Raw genomic sequence first — 19,887 nt, 5'->3', positions numbered from 1 at the left:
CGTTAATAGAATGCGGTACGATAAAGCTCAGTGATAATAATGGAATCTTAATTAAGCTGGTATTACCTATTAAGGTCAAGTAACAGTGATTGCGACATGAACTGACATCTAAGTGGTTCAGACGATTAAGACGCTCGCTTTCTGACCCCAAGTTGACAGGTTCGATCCCGGCTCAGTCCGGTAGTATTTCAAGGTGCCCAAATACGCCAGCCCCTTGTCGATAGATTTACCAGCACGTAAAAGAACTCCTGCAGGACAAAATTCAGACACCTTGCCATCACCGAAAACCGTTAAAGTAGTCAGTGGAACGTAAAACCAATATTATTATTAGTTCATATATACACAGCACACTACAAACCACTGCAGAGACACGTAATAGTGGACACACCCATCCACATAGCGTTGGAGGCAAGTGCCGACCTGATATGGTGTAATTGGGAAAAGGCTTGGAAGAAGAAGAATGCACGTTCTAATTACGTTTTTCTACTTTAACGTCACACTAATCATCGAAGTTTTTCGGCAATGGAAGGACGAGAGAGAGCTAGGATTGACAAAGGTAGCGGCCGTGGCCTTAATTAAGGCACAGCTCCAGCATTTGCCTAAAATGAAAGTGGGAACCACGCAAAACTAAATCCAGGGCTGGCAACTGTGGAATTCGAACCCACCATCTCTCGAACTCAAGCTAACAACTACGCGACCCTAAACGCACGGCCAACTCGTTCTTATGACAGCCAGTTACACTGGAAGCAAGTGGAATTGAACATGACACATCATTACCATCACTTTCGCCTGGAATTCGGTGGAAGGCAAGCAATCACAATCTGTGATAATCGAGGTAAAATCTTCTGGGCAACAGAACAGTGTCCCAAACAAACTTTTATTTACTTAATCGTAAGGTGATTTTATACAATATATATACACAAGGCAAGATCAAACTTTAAAGTCCATCCTTCTCAGCCATTCAGATAAACCAGGTGTGAGAGCGAACAAATCATCAGGAGTGCCAGGGTACGAATGAAGAGGACAGTGTTGGACCAGGTGCTCAATCGTCTGTTCTTCCAGGTTAAATCAAACATTGGTGAACTGATCCAACCCCACTTGTACCTGAAATAATTGCAACAACCATGCCCAGTCCTTAACCTGTTGATACGGCACCAGAGGTTCCTCGGTAGGTCAAAACCGTTTGGATTCTTTGTGGGATCAAGATGGTGGGCACTTGTTCCCAATGTTTTTTTTTTTTGACCACTCATGCTTCTAGCTTTCGGTTAGGTCAAATCCATCTGCAATGAGTTGCCCTGCAGTGACACTTGCTGGTCTTCTTGATTGAAGTCGCTGCTGTGACGGATGGCAGAATCCCTAGTGCAGTGGCAAGGAGGGTGATGCAAAGATTTTCTCAGCTTCCCTTAGTAGAGCTTGCTTCCGTCTTAAATGAGGTGGAGGGATGTGACTCAGCACATGTAACCAGTGACATGGAGTTGATTTGATGGTACCAGTAATGCAACTCCTTGTGTCATTCAATTTTGTGTCTACCTTCCTCACATGTACTCTTTCCAACCAGACATGAGCACAGTACAGTAACCGAGTAGACAAGGCTAATGCCAGTTAAACGTAGACAATCAGCAGAGGCTCCCCAGGAGGTACCACAGAGTTTATGCAGTATGTTGTTTCTTGCGGTGACTTTATGAGAAAGCTTAGTGATGTGCTCTTTGTAGCTCAGGGTTCTATCTAAAGTGACTCCACGATATTTTGGGAAAGGACTGTACCTAAGCTTTTATCCATTGAGCAGAACTCTTGGTTTGTAGTTTGCAGCACTATTCGCTGGATGGAAACAAGAGACTTCAGTTTTTGTTGTGCTGGGGATCAATCTCCAGGTCTTAAAGAAAGTTGACATCTTCTTAAGGTCCTCCTTCAGAATTTGTTCACCGTCTTCAAAGGTATTACTCTGTGCTACCAATGCGATGTCATCAGCATATATGAACTTAGTTGATGTTGTGTTTGGTAGGTCATGAATGTAAAAACTGAATAGCAATGGTGCTAAGACAGATCCCTGTGGTAGGCCGTTAGCTTTCGTTTGTGGCTTTTAGTGTTGCCTAGAAACACTTCGAATTGTCTTTCACTAAGCATGCTAGATATTAGATCCACGATTTCTCGACTTGGTACAACTTGCACTAGTTTATAGATCAGTCCCTGTCGCCAAACAGCGTCATATGCACCTGTCAAGTCGATAAACACAGCTGTTGATTTTTAGTTGTCCTTGAAAACCAGCTTCGATATGTGTAGTTAGGGCAAGAACTTGATCGGTGCAGCTGCGTCCATGTCTGAATCCAGCTTGTTCAGGAGGAGTAACAGCTTCAATGAACGGAGCTATTCTGGTTAGGAGAATTCATTCAAGAAGCTTGAATATGAAACTGAGCAGTGCTATTGGTCGATAACTTTCGGGGCTGTCCTCAGGTTTGCCAAGTTTGAGAATGGCTATAACTTGGCTATAACTTTTGACAGGTTGAATTGTCTGGGCAATCTGTTCTCTTGGAGTATGTAAGTGAAGAGAGAAGTGAGCCAGTATATACAATGCGGTCCCATGTTCTTAATAAATTCATTATAGATGTTGTCGGGACCAGCAGCCTTGCCTATTTCCAGTTGTTTAATTGCATTTTCTACTTCCACTGTGGAAAAGGGTCTGGAAAGGGGCTCGTTTCTCGGGGCACTGCGCTTGAGTTTGGAAAGGTTACATTTTACTATTCTGGTATGATTCTTGTCCCTCTTTGTCATTGTGAGGATCCTGTTGGCAATAAAGTCAGGACTCAGTTTAGGATGCGGCTTTTTGGGGTGTTGCTTGCCAGTTAGCCCATTCAAGATTTTCCAGGCTTTATTGCTTGACTTTGCGAAGTTCATTTTTTTGAGTGTAGCTTCCCATTTCTCTCTTCTGCTCTTATTTAAAGAGTGGAGTAGCTGTGAGCCCACTGTTTGATTTCCAGAACTTTGGTATTCTTGGTATAAAGCCTCACTATCTTCATTCCATCCAGGTACATATTCCTTTCTGTAACCCCTAGGAATGTTGGACTTGGCAGCTTTGATAACTAGTTTAACAAATTCGTCGTAGTTATTTGCTGTCGGCTGAAGATTCTCCGTAGCTAGGCTGGAGTCAAGGTCTTTTGTGAATCCATCCCAGTTGGCTCGTTGAAAGTTCCATCTGGGTAAGGGCATTGAGTTTACAAGGGGAATTTTCAAACCGATTTCCACCATAACAGGTCGGTGTTGACTGTTCGGGAAGTTGGACAGAACAGTGCGAGTGGTGTTGAGTGGTTGGTCTAGTTGATCTCTAGATACGAATGTCAATTCTGGGTTGTAATCCTTGTTCCATCGTGCGGAGTGGAAGGTTCCCTTGTCTTTTACATCAAAAACGAAATGCATATTGTTAGTTTCTGCCCATAGAACTAGAGACTCCCCATTCACATCCACGGTGTCATACCGCCAGTTTGTGTGATGGCTGTTTAAGTCTCCAGTGTATACACAAGGGTGATCAATAGCTGGCAGTACTGTAGGAGCCTAATTCACACATGGAGGCTTGTAAAGACTGACAATTTTAAAGTCATTTATCTGAATTGCTATAGTATAAATGTAGCCACCTTCACTGCAACTGGAACGTTACTCACGTCCGTAGGTATTACCTCAAATTACCCAACACGTGACCCCCGGGTGGTGATAAACGAGTAACAGCGTTAAAGGTGACATACAATATGACCAAACAAACTTATTCTTCCAGACGTTGCACCTACAACTTCCTTTCTTAATCTGTTTATCCCAAAGGGTCGTTTTTCCCCTCGGACTCAGCGAGAGATACCACCTCTACCGCCTCAAGGGCAGTGTGCTGGAGCGTGAGACTTTGGGTCAGGGGGATAAAACTGGGGAGGAGGGCCAGTACCTCGCCCAGGCGGCCTCACCTGCTATGCCGAACAGGGGCCTTCTGGGGCGATGGGAAGATTGGAAGGGATAGACAAGGAAGAGGGAAGGAAGCGGCCGAAGCCTGAAATTATGTACCATCCCGTCATTTGCTTGGAGGAGAAGTGGGAAACCACGGAAAACCACTTCCAGGATGGCTGAAGTGGGAATCGAACCCACCTCTAATCAGTTGACCTCCCGAGGCTGAGTGGACCCCGTACCAGCCTTCGTATCACTTTTCAAATTTCGTGACAGAGCCGGGAATCGAACTCGGGCCTCCGGGGATGGCAGCTAATCACGCTAACCACTACACCACAGAGGCGGACGCATCTACAACTACAGGTAGATATCTTCCGTGACGAGTTGGCTTGTGTCGCCAAGGTGACAGCACTCTCATGTTACAGCTGCTCAAAGTCCCCTAATATGTCCTTGCTTAATGTATTTGAAATTTTTCATATTGCTTAGACAAAATAGGAGTTTCCCGATTTCATTTTCTGTTTCTGTGAACAACAGTTTTGTTCCTTTCAACTTTGTAATCTTGTTCCTATCTCTGGTTTGTATTAATGAAGGTAAGTCTGTTGCAAGAATGGCTACTTAATTTGGTTTCTGAAATGTATTAAATGGCACTGAAATTGGAAATACAAATTTCTAACAGGAATTTCGAAATTTATAGCATTACATTCAACGCCGTTCGATCGTGATATCAACTGTTTAACAAGTGCTGTCGTAAGTATGGGCTGTGTAAGTGGTTATGGCTGTTGTGGACTGATGTCCTATGTCTAGGGCAGTCTTTCCCGTGCTTTACTGTAACTATACCTCTAATATTAAAAGAAGCGTTTTGACAGATAGGGCTGGAGGGAGGAGCCACCAGTGCCATTGCACGGTGTTGCCGCATTTCTGCATTCCTTTCTCCTTCCCTTCGCTTCCCGCTCACTGTTCTTTCGTTCAGACCGCTGTGTTCTCCTGTACGTAACTCAGAAGTGAGAGGTTTGGCAACTCCAAGCAACACGAGGCGGCAGGTTTTTCTCCATGACAACCGCAGTGAGTCCACCCACGTTTCCATGTCAATCATACCCCCTACTCCCTTCTCCCCACCCAGTCAGGCACTAAACGGACCTCCCTCTAAGAACTGTCAGTGCGTATTTTTCAATATTACGACCGTAGGAGATGTTAACATTGCATTTTACTTTCTGACCTTCTCTCCTCTGAGCGCTATACGTATTCAATGCTCCGGTGGTAAATAGTTCCGATCTCTGGTTGGATGGTCAGCGTTGCAGCCTTCGGTTCAGAGAATGCTCCTGGATACGTATCCTCAACTCAACCCATCTCTACATTGGTCCGATTGGTTTCTTTCTATAATGTGCACGACTCAACCAGAGATATAGTAAAACTGTATATGATCGAAAGTATCCGGACATCTGTACACTAGTAAACAACATCAATTGATACATCGTACCGGTATTAAAGGTGGGGGAGGGGGGGATTTGTATTGCTCAGTACACCTACGGATCAGCAACATGGATAGGTCAGGTGCGCTTACGTACTTTCGACGTGGGGTAATCATTGGTTGCAACGTAGGCAAGGCCAGGCTTTTCTGTTATTAATCGATAAACGCGAAATGTAGAGAAGAGGTACATTAAGACGTATGTGCACGATTGATCGCAAATGTGACTAATTGATGGCTCTAACTGCATCGCGAATTCTCGCGAAAATGGACTATTTCTGCGAAAATGTTCATTTTTACGATAAAAACGAAAACCGGCATTTTTGTTAAAATTTATTTTCAGGAAATATGTTCATTTTGAAGATGTTGGTAGCAAAGGAATTAAAAAACGTTTGTGAAGGTACATTAACTCCAAAGTCTGTTATTCTCATTTATAACCTGTAGGACCACCGATGACAAGGTTTCCCTAATCTTTTCGAACATGTCGTTTATTTAGAAATACATTCGTTTTTAAGTGTTATTTATTAGCTGCAAGAATAAAGGAAGGCATGACCACATGAACATCTATTATTATCTTGCGTTTTCTCTTCGCGTCCACAATTTATTTTATATATTTAATCTGACCCAGGACACGTTCTATGTTTGCCATATGACACAGAATGATACACACTATTTTTTTTTTTTATGCAAGTCGATGAATTAATCTTCAGTTTACGATTGAGACGCCTATTTCATCTTGCAGATTTCACGACGCAGTTGATATTTCTCTTGCCATGTCACGAAGGATTTGGGAAGTGTTCCCCTCGCGCTAAAGAAAAGTCTAGTTACAGTAACTTTTCGAAAGTTATAAATGCTGCAAATATTACATCTTGTAAAAATTACTAATTGATTTAATAGCATTACATATAAATGTATGGCACTAAAAATGATCATACCCGGCGAGTAAGCCATGCGGTTAGGGGCGCGCAGCTGTGAGCTTGCATCCGGGAGATAGTGGGTTCGAATCCCACTGTCGGCAGCCCTGAAGCTGGTTCTCCGTGGTTTCCCATTTCCACACCAGGCAAATCCTGGGGCTGTACCTTAAATAATACCACGGCCGCTTCCTTCTAACTCCTAGGCCTTTCCTATCCCATCGTTGCCATAAGACCTACCCGTGTCGGTGCGACGTAAAGCCACTAGCAAAAAAAAAAAAATATCATGAAACTCTCACGAAATTAATTTCATATTTTAAACTATAAACACGATACTTTATATATAGTCTATTTTTCACCAAATTTGTGAAACATTAACACCGAAAAAAATCCGGCCCTGCACGTAAGCAAGAAATACGTAAGTCAGTCTGTCAGAGATGTATTTGAAAAGTGGAAACGTGAAGGTACAGGCACAGTACAACCACGATCTGGTCGACCACAAATACTGACACCCAGGTACCAACGAACATTACAAAGCGTGGTGCGAGATAATCGCTGGTTGGCTGTAGAAAGAAACACGAGAAAATTTCAAAGTGCTACCCAGAGTACAATCAGTTCCATGACTGTGCGACGGAAATTAAAAATGAATAGAGTTTCACTGTCGAGCAGCTGCCCGCACACCAAATATTTTCCCTCTTAATAAAAAGCACCACTGGCGTGGTATAAAGAGTGACCGCACTGGATACTGGAACAGTAGAAACAGGTAACTTGGAGTATTAAAAAACATCATAAATTGTTGCCCAATCTGATGGGAGGATTTGGGTATGCTAGTTGTTTTACGTCGCACCGACACAGAGAGGTCTTACGGCGACGATGGGACAGGAAAGGGCTAGGAGTGGGAAGGAAGCGGCCGTGGCCTTAATTAAGGTACAGCCCCAGCATTTGCCTGGTGTGAAAACGGGAAACTACGGAAAACCATTTTCAGGGCTGCCGACAGTGGGGTTCGAACCTACTATCTCCCGATTACTGGATACTGGCCGCACTTAAGCGACTGCAGCTATCGAGCTCGGTGATTTGGGTATGAAGAATGTGTGGAGAATGCTATCTATCTGAGAGTTTAATACCAACAGTGAAGTTTGGAGGAGGTGGCCCTCTTATAGGAATATATGGCACTGTAAACGCAAAGGATATCAACACATTTTGAATGCTTTCGTACTGCCTACCTTGGAAAATCAATTCGACGATGACCGTTGTTTATACAAACATGATAACACTCCCAGCCATAAAGCGAGCTCTGTAGAAGAATGGTTTAAGGATAATAGTATTCTACAACTGGACTACCGAGCTCGATAGCTGCAGTCGCTTAAGTGCGTCCAGTATCCAGTAATCGGGAGATAGTGGGTCCGAACCCCACTGTCGGCAGCCCTGAAGATGGTTTTCCGTGGTTTCCCATTTTCACACCAGGCAAATGCTGGGGCTGTACCTTAATTAAGGCTACGGCAGCTTCCGTTCTATTCCTAGCCCTTTCCTATCCCATCGTCGCCATAAGACCTATCTGTGTCGGTGCGACGTAAAGCAAATAGCACAACTGGACTGGCCCTCCCAGAGTCCCGACCTTAACCTAATAGAACGTTTGTGGGATGAGTTACAATGGCGACTTCGTTCCATACCCAAATGTTCAACATCAACACATTCTTTGACTTCGGCTCTTCGGGAAGAACGGGGTGGCATTCCCTTGGAAACGTTCCAACACCTGATGTAAAATCTCCCTCACAGAGTTAGGGCTGTGATAAAGACAAAAGATAGACCAATATCATATTAATGTCGACCATCAGAGTGTATGTTACCAGCAAACCTTGTCTTCAGTATGAGGTAGGTGAGCGGATACTTCCGATCATATAGTAGACTAACTAACATGGTGTGGGATTTTTAAGCGTGCATTTACTTTCTGAGACGACTGCAAATCACTGTACACTCTTCACTCTAACGAGACATTCATTAGTTTTGCTGCACCTATGTTTGAAGTGAAGACTTGCACAGTGAGAGAAAAGTGTGTATAACAAGGATTTACAACGTGTTTATAAAAGGTTTCTTAGGCAGAGATCGATTTTCTTTATTTGGTGAACAATTATGGTTGTCGCTAGGTTGTAACTCGGTCTCGATTTACGAGTACGCGGATAATGAGGACACGTAATATATATAATGCAGGACACGACATAAATTTCCATGGTGTTTTAACATACTTACGTCACTTTTAAAATTACCCATAATAAGTAATGCAATACTTATCCTAAAGAATTGTGCTTTTAATCAATCCGAATTCATTGGTAACACATGAAATATTCATGAGGTCGAGTCATTTGTAATTAACATCCCAGGGACTTCTTGTACTTCACTGTCTAAGTTGCAAATATAGGTTGATGATGAGAGTGATTGTTTCCTTAAACTGATTTATTTCGAGGTCATCAGCCCAAAATACATATGCGTGATAGAGCTTTCCTTAGCATGTGCGGGCAAATGGACGTAGAACAATATAAGGGCTTTAAAACAGCTTTGTAAATCAGTATACAAGGGGTGGTATATTAAAAATAAAACAACATTAAATTTATGATACTATACCGGCATGTTATATAATACGAATAAACGAAATTCTTTATTTACAAAATTGTAGTAATCATCGACCTTTTCCTTGGATCAAATAAATCCATCGCACAGTTAAGAACTATGCTGTCCCGGGCGAGTTGGCCGGACGGTTAGGGGCGCGCGGCTGTGGGCTTGCATCCGGGAGATAGTGGGTTCGAACCCTACTGTCGGCAGCCCTGAAGATGGTTTTTCGTGCTTTCCCATTTTCACACCAGGCAAATGCCGGGGCTGTACCTTAATTAAGGCCACGGCCACTTCCTTCCCATTCCTAGGCCTTTCCTATCACATCGTCGCCATAAGACCTATCTGCGTCGGTGCGACGTAAAACAAATAGAAAAAACTATACGCTACTGTAGAAATTTTCATTTTTATAACTATCAGTGTGAGAGAATTAAGCTTTTACTGATGTACAGTGCTTCGAACTTCATTTCTTTTGTAAATAATCGAAAAACAGAACTTATCGACCCTATCAACCGTATTCTTAAGTACTCGACCAGTGCAGGTCGACAAGGAGAAAACGGATGTTAATTAACCTACAGAACCGTTTTTTTAGAAAAATACCATCTAAATTGCATCTAATACAAACTAGAGGGTGCTTTTCTCTTCGCGGGAGCTCTATGAAATGTGGAACTTCTTCTTATTTAGAAATAGTAGAAAAGAATTAATCCGCCTCTGTGGTGTAGTAGTTAGTGTGATTAGCTGCCACCCCCGGAGGCCCGGGTTCGATTCCCGGCTCTGCCACGAAATTTAAAAAGTAGTATTGAGGGCTGAAACGGGGTCCACTCAGCCTCGGGAGGTGAGAGTAGAAGGGGGTTCGATTCCCTCCTCAGACATCCTCGAAGAGGTTTTCCGTGGTTTCCCTCTTCTCCTCCAGGCAAATGCTGGAGCAGTACCTAACTTAAGGCTATGGCCGCTTCCTTCCCTCTTCCTTGTCTATCCCTTCCAATCTTCCCATCCCCCCCACAAGGCCCCTGTTCAGCATAGCAGGTGAGGCCGCCTGGGCGAGGTACTGGTCATCCTCCACAGTTGTATTCCCCGACCCAAAGTCTCCCGCTCCAGGATTCTACCCATGAGGTGGTAGAGGTGGGATCCCTTGCTGAGTCCGAGGGAAAAACTAACCCTGGAGAGTAAGCAGATTAAGAAAGAAGAAAGAAAGAAACAATTAAACTATATCATTTTACGGCTGACGCGAAATAAATGACGAAAGGAAAAGTAAGTACAGTACAACCTGTCCTCGGCGGAAATTCAAGGGACCGGGCATTTTTTCCGCTGTAAAAAGAATTCCGGTCCATAAGGTGGTTAAAAAATAACATAAAAATCATAAGTGCATATCTCCGTTAGACAATCTAGCAGTAGAGTTATATGACTTGGGCGGTAATAGATACAATGATGACATTATACATCAGTTTATCATCACTAACACAACTCTGTTCTTGCTTAGAACTTCCTCACAGTGCAGAGTAGTACAGTATATACGCGTATTTGATACACATTACATGTTTTACAGAAATAACACCAATAGTAACACTGTACAATATTGTCATTAACTTCTTCCAGTAATCCAGAATTGTACGCTGGACACAACTATCCCTGGTAGCACGGTTCAATATGGGCGCAGCAAAAATGTCGAACAATTGCGTGTCATTTTAGCGAAATAGACTGAGTGTTCTTTACGGCTGATGGGGCATGTCTTCACGTTACACAAGCCATCTGCGTCATCGTCTCCGTTCTTGTCTTCATTGCCATCAATTTCTGTTTCTCTTCTTGGAGGTGGTGGGTGACTAACTCTTGGATGTTTTCTAACACCACCTCTCTCAACTTCTAGATCAATGGTCATGTAATCTTCTGCGCTGACATTACCATAATTACACTGATCGAGAGTTTGTTGTAGCTATCAGTATCTCGACCATCTTAAAACCATTTGAAAGTACTGGAAAGGGTTAGGAAGGAAATTTACATTTTTTTTTTACGTTACAGTTGCAACATTTCCTTGCCTTTCCGCGTCAGGCAGCCTCCACTAAATATAGACATGAATTTTAAAGCATAATACATGGGACTTGACTGAATCTATGTAAAGCCCAAACCACGGTAGTTAATATTAATGATACTACAAGAGAAGCAAAAATTAGAAGAGAAGAGGGGGTCAAGGCTGCTTACTGTCACCTCATCTCTTTAACCTGTTCGTAGAAAATGCAGTTAGGGAAATGAAAGAGCATATCAAAGGAGTGAATTTTAATGGTACTCAGGTGTACAGTATCCGCTTTGCAGATGATATTGTCATCTTACTAATTATGAAAAGGAACATGAGTAAGATGCTAAGAACATTCAACAAATCCTTAGAAAAATGTAAACTAAAAATAAATATAAAGAAAACAAATTTAATGGTAGTAGACAAAAAAGAAGCCTACAGATAGAAAAAACTTAAAATTAAATAACACACCGATAGAAAGTCACAGGATTCACCTATTTGGGGTAGTGTAATTACCTCTGATAACAGTTCCCTTTCGGTAATCAAGAAAAGAATAGTGGCAGCAAAACAAGCCTTCCGAAATAAGAAAAACTTATTGCTAAACAACCATCTCAATTTGGAGACCAGAAAATCATTTCTCAAGACCTTTGGAGTGTGCTACTGTATGGATGCAAAACCTGGACATTAGGGAAGCAGGAAGAAAAAAACTTGACGTTGCAGAAATGTGGTTTTGGAGAAGAATTACAAAAACAAGTTGGGTGGATAAAGAAAATAACTTGCCTTGTTTAAAGAACGTAAAATAGGATCGATGTTTATTAAATACCATAAAGAGGAAAACAAAGTTCCTTGAACACGTTCTGGGACATGACTCTCCTCTCCAAACCATCACTGAAGGTAAAGTACTGGGAAAGAGACCCAGGGGACGATCAAGGATGTCATACATCAAGAACTCCGTCGGTGAACTGGCATGTGGTTCATATAGCAACATGAAGAGGCTAGCAGAAGATCGTCAGATGTGGCTACAGTGACAAGGCATTGCCTTTAGTAGATGATGTTGATGATTCACGGGACAGGGGAAACTTTCGGATATGGACAGTTTTTCGGTTCATAAAGGTTCCGCTAAAGTCAGGTTTTACTGTATAAGGCATTGGATGAATTGTGTGGATCCAAGCTTTGCGTGTCTCTGAAGAATGCACCGGCTTTGAAGTACTGTGCTGCAAAAGTTCGTTGAAGATAAGTACTGTAGATCGGATAACAAATGAAGAGACTTTGAATCTACTTGGTGAGAAAGATAGCAATTTTGTGAACTTTGACCGGAAGAGACACGTCGATTTTCAGATCTGTTGCAGGAAAGTATGGAGTGAATACTATAGGGTAAGACTAAACATGAATATGAAGCAGAAGTACATTACATACTTCTTATTCTTCTTATTCTTCTCCTTATTCTTCTTCTTCTTCTTCTTCTTCTTCTTCTTCTTCTTCTGTTTCTTTGTCTCCTCAACCCGAAGTTTGGTGGGCAGCATGATCTTCTCCCAATGACTTTCGCTCTTGAGCCAGGTGTTTAAAAGCTGGTAGGAGCACTTTCTTTTTTTATTTCATCTATAAATTCTGTTCTTGGTCGACCTCTTCTTGGTCTCCCTTCCACTTTTCCTTCGATCAATGAGATGAATGACGCAACCCAACTGTTCCGTCGATTTTCAATAGCTGGTAACAATGAGCGTTTCTCTTCCACTCTATTAAAAACTTCATCATTTGTTACCTTACTTGTCCATGATATTCGCAGGATTCGACGCCAACACCACATTTCAAAAGCTCTTATTCTTGCCTTGTCCCTCATCAAGAGAGTCCAGGTTTCTGAGGCGTAGGTTTCAATACTCCAAACAAAGCTTTTAGTAAAATGTTTCCTCACTGAAAGTGAGGTAACCATTGATGTTAGCACACTTCTCTTCTTACTGAAGCCTTCTTTGGCCTGGGCAATATGAGAGCAGACATCATTTTTATATCTTTCATCTGACGACATAAGACTTCACAAGTACTTGAACTGTTTCACTAGGGTAAGTCTCTCTCCATCCAAGCATACATTTGTAGTTTGATTTCCGTCACGTGTGCACAACATTATCATTGTTTTTGATTTGTTTATTTTCATGTTGCTGATGCTTCTTAGGAGCTCATTCAATTTCTTTAGAGAGATCTCTAGATCTTGTTCATTTTCTGCAATCAGAGCAATGTCATCAGCAAAGCATATTGTTTTATATGTTTCACCATTGATTTCAATCCCGTGTGTGCATTTAGATGTGAACTCTTTCATTCCTTCATCAATGTATATATTAAAAAGTAGAGATGACAGACTGCATCCTTGCCTTACTCCTTTGGTGATTTGAGATTTATATTCTTACGCAGAAAAATTGGCGATAGGCCATACATGGAGACTGAAATGGCAAACCAGACTTCATCCCAACGGAACACCCCAAGAGAGGTATGACATACTGAATAGGGTATAGCCTTTTACTTTATTGACTTTCTGTTTAGTTGGAGACAGTACAGCTCTCTCCTGAAACCAAATCTGCGTCTTAATATAAATATTTGAAAGATCCGAGTAAACCTTTTGCTATCAAGCCCTGTAGATTTGGGGAGAAAACATATAGGTCACTAAAATCCATTTCTGGTTGGTAATTCACCATTACCTATGTGAATTAAATCATCAGTGAAGGCCCTACCATGTTGTTCACACGAGAAAACCCTCATATGGGCTTTTAGTTGCAGTTTCGTTACATCTGGCCAAAGGTTAAGACCTCTTTGGTAATGCGTAGACTTCATCAGCTCTCGTCCCCTTGTTTCAACTGATAGCACTTGGCGAAAATCTCCAGAAAATAACATAGTGTAACCAGCCATTAATGTGTTGTTTCGTAAGTCTTGCAGTGTTCTTTCTAACGCCTCAACAAAGCTTTTATGTGACATGGAAGTTTCGCCACAAACAATCAACTTGCAATCCCGTATTAATTTAGCTGTGTAGCTATGTTTTGGTATGTTACAAATGTTGGATGTGTCGTCAGGACAAATCTTAAGGGGGATCTTGAAACTGGTGTGTGCAGTACATTTCATGCAACAACAATGACAACAAACTTTCCATAAGAATGTTTCCTTCTCCCATTATAGAAAAATGTAAACATTAGCATTCAGGAAGCTGCTGGTCACTTCTTGACAGTAAAATTTGCCCAAAATATATGGCAGTGATCCTGCGATATTTATCTGAGAAACAATCATTGTTAAAATGAAATTTATGATTCTAATGTCATGGTGATAGTAATCATTCAGTCAGCGCCATTTTGGCATCGTGATGAGTCGTATCGTATATCATTCAATAAACGAATTCTTTCCCAACTTTCAATAAAAACAACCTGCTATAATACAAACTACTACAGGTTCAATAAGTTACAATTTATTTTTCTTTTTAATTCTTGTGCAGCCATCGGGTTGAGTGGGACCACAAGAACACGGTTATAAACATAAATTAATCGTCAGTTCCATCCGAAACCACACTTAACAATTGGATACGGTTTTAATTTACGTGCAATGGCCGCAGGTCATCTGTGAGTCTCGCTTTCTCTCACACTACTAACGTTCTCCTTATTTTAATTTAGGAGGCACATGAGTATTTAACTGAAAGGAAGATTATCATGGACAAATGTCATTAATACTAATATTTAACCAGCTATAAAATAATGAATGATAAAGACTATCTTAATTTATAGATGTCGTTTGATGTGATCATCAAAAAACACACATTCTTGTCTTGTATGAATTACAATCCGTATTTTAGAGGAATAGATTAATTGATTGTAAGTAGTATTTAGCAGCTGGTAACAGTCTTAATAGCCCTACTGTAAACAAATTGATAATTTATACAACCTACATAGACGATGAAGATTTATTAAGCGCATGTCAACACACTCCATGGCCCAAATCACATTCATCACTGAAGGACCGGCCTCCCTCGAGGTGAATGCCGGAGAGTCTCCTGACCTCGAGTTATACCATACAGGAGCAGACTTGCAGATGAAGCTTGGCCTCGTCGTCTAGAGCAGAGGTATTCAAACTTTTTGGTTGGCGTACCCCCAAAATCCAACTGTTTTACCTTCGTATCTCCGAAATACGAGTATATTGCGATTATACCGGAAATAACAAATGATTTTTTTGCTATTGGCTTTACGTCGCACCGACACAGATAGGTCTTATGGCGACGATGGGACAGGAAAGGACTAGGACTGGGAAGGAAGCAGCCGTGACCTTAATTAAGGTACAGCCCCCCAGCATTTTCCTGGTGTGAAAATGGGGAAACCACGGAAAACCATCTTCAGGGGTGCCGACAGTGGGGCTCGAACCCACTATCTCCCGAATAGTGGATATTGGCCGCACTTAAGTGACTGCAGCTATCGAGCTCGGTACAAATGATTGTTGCTGGATGCCAAATCATATTAACTATAATCATCATCATCATCATCATCATGTCTGGCTCCATGGCTAAATGGTTAGCATGCTGGCCTTTTGTCACAGGGGTCCTGGGTTCGATTCCCGGCAGTGTCGGGAATTTTAACCATAATTGGTTAATTTCGCTGGCACGGGGGCTAGGTGTATGTGTCTTCTTTATCATCGTTTCATCCTCATCAAGATGCGTAGGTCGCCTACGGGAGGCAAATCATGATGCTTGTTGTTTAAAGGGGCCTAACATCGAAGGTCATCGGCCCGGGAGGCAAATCAAAAGACCTGCATCTGGCGAGCCGAACTTGTCCTCGGGCACTCCCGGCTCTAAAAGCCATTTCATTTTATCACCATCATCTTCCGCAGCGTATCCCGCTTGCTCAGGGTTACTGCACGCACTGAGGTATGAAAGAGTTGTGGCGGGAGATTTACGGTCGCATGCCCTTCCTGACGCCAAGAGATTTCAACTGAAAATCACTCCCCAGAACACCCGCTTTCAAGTTACGTTAGCCGGGATGACACAGGCAATCAGCTAAGCCTTTAAACCATCCTGCTCTCCAATAAAAACAATAAAAACAATAATGTATTGTATATATATCTGTAACGTAATCCTCTCTGACAGGATCGACCGATTTAGTGGGGGGGGGGGGGGTTATGGCTACAAAATGATGATAGAACATAATGAAGGTGTGTGTGTGTGTGTGTGTGTGTGTTCATTGTTAGTTTATATAATTATTTACGTGTTTGTTTCCTGATACACTGATACAAGTGAATTATGTTGATATTCAGATTGCAGTACACTACAAAATCTTGCATTAAAATACAGAACAAGAACAGAATGATCAAAGTAAATAGTTTCGCATAGTTTTACGGCGAATTTTATGTTCAGATTATAATTTAAAATCCAACTTTCGACGCTTCTTAGAAAATAAATTCATGAAATCTGTTGCTTTTACTATTTTGTCTCTATAAATGTCCAAAAGAGCCAACCCTTTGCGACTTTCAGTTGTTTATTGTCAGTGTCTGTTTATTTTCTTTTAGAAAAATTCCACGAGAGGTGCGGGGGGGGTCTAACCCCCCAGTAACCCCACCTTGGCTATGTCCCTGATATATGTCATCGTTGGGCAAAGGAAACCTCGTAACTCCTTCGGATTAAAGTTTACAGATGAAGTCCAAAACTGAGCGATCAGCAATGGCTGGACAACTGTTCCTGGCTTTTTCATCGCTTAATGACAGCCCAATTACTCGACCACTGGACTCTTCTGTTCCTTTCTCGGGCAACGCTGCAAACCTTCACAGAGCAGAAGAAAAAACGTGTTTTTTTGTGTCTGTGAATGGAATTACGACGCTTCCATTGCTTAACAATGATATATACACGAGTATCATTCTTAATCCAACAATTACTATTTTACTAAATGCACTACTATAATTGGGCCCATGTGAGATGAAGTCTGACGTTTAGCGCCACCGCCGAGAAAAACTGACTAACGTTGCTCGAAACTGGTCTGTTGCTATGGCAACGATAACAGAGATGTCACATTTAAGGATGCTATCGCCACGTGGGTTGGTTTGCTCCCAGTCGCTTTTGTGATATTATTCGAAATAGTACTGTGTTAGCTGTGTTAATTGTTGTTAGTTTATGTAATTATTTACGTGTTTGTTTCCTGAATATTATTTTCGTCGTTAGTTCACTTTTTTGTAAGTTAATCAGTGGCTACTTGTACAGTTATATTCTCTATGTAACATGCGCATTTGTTGAAGTTATTGTCTGTTTAGTGAATATGAAATCTCATATTTATCGGCAATGACGTGTTCTGTCTTAAATGCCGGAATTATTACCACGAGCCTAATTGCATTAGGCCAACCTACTTGATTAAATATTCAACCTGTATGAACGGACGATATGCCGCAGCTTGAAGTAACTATGACAACGCAGCGTACTTCGTAGTTACTGCTTTCGCCGCTCAAATGTACTATACTGAAAACATTTGAAGTGAATGACTGGATTTCGAAACAAAAAAAATAGAGAGCAATGCAACGTAAGTAGGCATTTTTGCATACCTCGTCAATGAGAGGTGAAACGGACACACATTTTAGAATGCATAGTTCGGAAAGAGGACTCTGTATAGTGGTAGACAAAAACACAAAATCAAAACTAGATTTTATTGAAAATGAGCAAGTTCAATTCTTTTATGAACTGCTCACTGAAAACAATTAGAAGCTACGATATATTAGCATACACCTTGAGACGACCCCGCATAACCCAGGTGGTACGCGTACCACACTTTGAATACCACTGGTCTAGAGACAGAATTACGGAACATTCGGTAGACAATGCCCTAAGGAGCAGTGAAAGTATGGTAAAAAAATTCCATGTGGCTATTTTTAGCCTAGTGCAGCCCTTGTAAGGCAGACCCTCTCATGAGGGTGGGCGACATCTGCCATGTGTAGGTAACTGCGTGTTATTGTGGTGGAGGATATTGTTATGAATCGTGTGTGAGTTGCAGGGAGGTTGGGGACAGCACAAACGCCCAGCCGCCGGGCCACTGGAATTAACCAATGAAGGTTAAAATCCCCGACCCGACCGGGAATCGAACCCGGGACCCTCTGAACCGAAGGCCAGTACGCTGACCATTCAGCCAACGAGTCGAACGAAAGTATGGTGAGAACGTGTAATATTCCGAAGCTGTGTATGGGACCCTCACCAGGATTACTTCATTCAAGAACTGGAAAAAATCCAAAGAAAAGCAGCTCGATTTGCTCTGGGTGATTTCCGACAAAAGAGTAGCGTTACAAAAATGTTGCAAAGTTTGGGCTGGGAAGACTTGGGAGAAAGGAGACGAGCTGCTCGACTAAGTGGTATGTTCCGATCTATCGGTGGAGGGATGGTGTGGAATGACATCATTAGACGAATAAGTTTGAGTAATGTCTTTACAAGTAGGAAAGATCACAATATGAAGATAAAGTTGGAATTCAAGAGGACAAATTGGGGCAAATATTCGTTTATAGGAAGGGGAGTTAGGGATTGGAATAATTTACCAAGGTATTCGGAAGATAGTAGGTTCGAACCCCACTGTCGGCAGCCCTGAAAATGGTTTTCCGTTTTTTCCCATTTTCACACCAGGCAAATGCTGGGGCTGTACCTTAATTAAGGCCACGGCCGCGTCCTTCCCACTCCTAGCCCTTTCCTGTCCAACGTCGCTATAAGATCTATCCGTGTCGGTGCGCCGCAAAGCAACTAGCAAAAAAAAAAAAAAAAAAAAAAATTACCAAGGGAGATGTTCAATAAATTTCCAATTTCTTTGCAATCATTTAAGAAAAGTCTAGGAAAACAACAGATAGGGAATCTGCCACCTGGGCGACTGCCCTAAATGCAGATCAGTCGTGACTGATTCAACCACGGCTACTGGCGGATCTGGAGTGCGAATAAGTGTGAAAAAATCTTTGCAGATAGAATCATGAAGTGTCGAAGATTTTCAGCTCAATTTGTCTAGGACTGTTTAAAAAATAAAAAATAAACACATTCTTACATTTCTAAACTCCTTAGGTTTCAACTGAGAATAGCTTCTAACACAATGATACATACGCCTAGCAGAACAATTATTTATTAGAGGTATTTGAAAAGGAGGGAACAAAGCCGTGCCGGAACAGCCTATTAAGAGTAATAGCCTTGGTCTGCCAAGACGACTGCTGCCCTTCAGATACTGGAGCGCCACGAGATCAGCATGACGACATCCTCACCCTATTGCCTGGATTTCTTGACCGTGACACTGTCACAAGGGACAGTGAAAATGAGGCTCTTAAGTGGAATTGAAGGTCAAAAAGTTTGCAGTTCAAATCCTGGGCTGTTGAATACTTTAAGCTCTACTTTAATAGGACTGCTTAAAGCCTTTCAAGAACTATAAACTTAAATTTCTAAATATTTAATCTCATAAATTTTAACTCAAAATGCATTTTGACAGATAATATCACAAAACATGCTACAAAAATTAAAACAGATGCTTAAAAAAGAGGGAATTCTGTAGAATAAATTAATGTACGAATACAAGTAATGAAAATCAGTTCAAATATTCGCGTAACAGCCTGCTGAAAGAAACCCTACAGCTTTAAAATACAGTAAATAAAATGATGAAGTACCGATACTACATATTTTTCACAGAGTTGTACCCAACTAAGGAACGCGATTGAACTTATTTAGCAGATGAATTTGCTTCCTTCTCTTCTCAGGTTCTCCGTCCATGCTGTGGTGGTTCTCATCTGATGATGTTTGTTCACCAGCGTTTAATAATAATAATAATAATAATAATAATAATAATAATAATAATAATAATAATAATAATAATAATAATAATAATAATAATGTTGTCCGCCTCTGTGGTGTACTGGTTGTTGTGATTTAGCTGCCACGCCCGGAGGCCCGTGTTCGATTCCCGGCACTCTGCCACGAAATTTGAATAGTTGTACGAAGGCTGGAATGGGGTCCAGTCAGCCTCTGGAGGTGA

At 41.6% G+C, this 19,887-nt stretch overlaps 1 protein-coding gene across 1 annotated transcript in view; it reads right to left on the bottom strand.

Moving 5' to 3' along the window:
• Positions 1–12,429, bottom strand: part of dgo (ankyrin repeat domain containing protein 6 diego) — a 348,810-nt gene extending 336,381 nt beyond the window's left edge. The window contains exon 1 of the mRNA XM_068224967.1: positions 12,323–12,429. Within this exon, the coding sequence (XP_068081068.1) occupies positions 12,323–12,429 (107 nt within the window). The remainder of the gene's footprint in view (positions 1–12,322) is intronic.
• Positions 12,430–19,887: the final 7,458 nt, after the last annotated feature.

This window comes from Anabrus simplex, chromosome 1, assembly GCF_040414725.1.
Source record: "Anabrus simplex isolate iqAnaSimp1 chromosome 1, ASM4041472v1, whole genome shotgun sequence".
Taxonomy (NCBI): domain Eukaryota; kingdom Metazoa; phylum Arthropoda; class Insecta; order Orthoptera; family Tettigoniidae; genus Anabrus; species Anabrus simplex.
Note: the sequence above shows the minus strand (reverse complement) of the source record. Positions and strands in the feature narration are given on the sequence as shown.